This window comes from Octodon degus, unplaced genomic scaffold, assembly GCF_000260255.1.
Source record: "Octodon degus isolate 3935 unplaced genomic scaffold, OctDeg1.0 scaffold04961, whole genome shotgun sequence".
NCBI classification, from domain to species: domain Eukaryota; kingdom Metazoa; phylum Chordata; class Mammalia; order Rodentia; family Octodontidae; genus Octodon; species Octodon degus.
This window is the reverse complement of record NW_004529537.1, coordinates 1,243-2,339: the sequence shown is the minus strand read 5'-3', so window position 1 is coordinate 2,339 and position 1,097 is coordinate 1,243. Positions and strand designations below refer to the sequence as shown.

The 1,097-nt window shown below is 52.2% G+C and overlaps 1 protein-coding gene across 1 annotated transcript in view; it reads left to right on the top strand.

Annotated features, from left to right (window-relative positions):
- Positions 1-164: 164 nt before the first annotated feature.
- Positions 165-1,097, top strand: part of LOC111814978 (kin of IRRE-like protein 1) — a gene marked incomplete at both ends in the record, with an annotated part of 2,137 nt that continues 1,204 nt past the window's right edge. The window contains one exon of the mRNA XM_023708820.1: positions 165-360. Coding sequence (XP_023564588.1) covers positions 165-360 — 196 coding nt within the window. The remainder of the gene's footprint in view (positions 361-1,097) is intronic.

Here is a 1,097-nt window from a genome sequence, read left to right as displayed (position 1 = left end):
TGCCAAGGGCTTGAGGCCATTGGTGTGGCTGTAGGCTTGGTACAGGGCTAGAGCAGAGGACCCATGGTGGTGAGGGTGCTGTGAGAGCGTGGATACAGCGACAAACTCCTGGGCATGTGGCTCTGCCGCCTGCTCTCTCTTAATTCCTGTCTTCTCCTCCCCAGGCATGGGCATGGAAGGAGAACTTCCTGGAAGTGGGGACTCTGGAACGCTATACAGTGGAGAGGACTAACTCCGGCAGCAGGGTGCTGTCCACGCTCACCATCAACATCATGGATGCCGACTTCCACACGCAGTACAATTGCACCGCCTTCAACAGCTTTGGGCCGGGCACTGCCATCATCCAGCTGGTAGAGCGAGGTGACTGGCCATGCTGGCTGCCCGGCCTGGATCGCAGGGCGTCCTAGGGGTCGGACGCTCTCTTCTCTCTCGGAGGCAGAGCTCACTTACCTGCTCCCTCTCTCCTTCTAAATCTCTCTTCTTTACCTCTCCACCAGAAGCTGGCCTTGGTGCCCAGTGGGAGAAATTCACTGAATTTGTGAGGGTTTATTGAGAATTTCTTGTGCCAGCCTTGGCACAAGGGGCTCTAGGAACAGCCATGAATGAGACACAGGCCATGCCCACAAGACACCCTCAGCTTAGTGAGGGAACTTGCAGGGGAGGAAGCGCATTCATGCAGATGGACAAATAAGATCCACACAGAGGTAGGGTAATAGCTATTGACCTCATCAGGTTGCTGGGAGGATTAGCTGACAATATTTGCAAGATGCCTGGTATACAGTAGATGCTTAGTAAGTTTGAGTTCCACCTCCTTAAGAAATCTCAGTCTGAGGGCCAGGAAAATAGCTCAGTAGAATAAGTGCAAGAGCCTGAGTTCAATCCCCAGTTCTGCTAAAAAGAAAAATCTCAGCCTGGCTGGACAGACACACACCTTCCTTTAGGCACTTACAACAGGACTTTGAGGTTAGGACCCTCCCTAGTCTGTTAGGGCAAAGATAGTATTGTGGGTTATTTGGTTTGTTTTGTTTTGGCTGTGGAGTCCTTGCTGTTGGCCAGGGAGCTTAGGAAGCCCTGGAAAAGCTGTCCCTTCAGGTTTA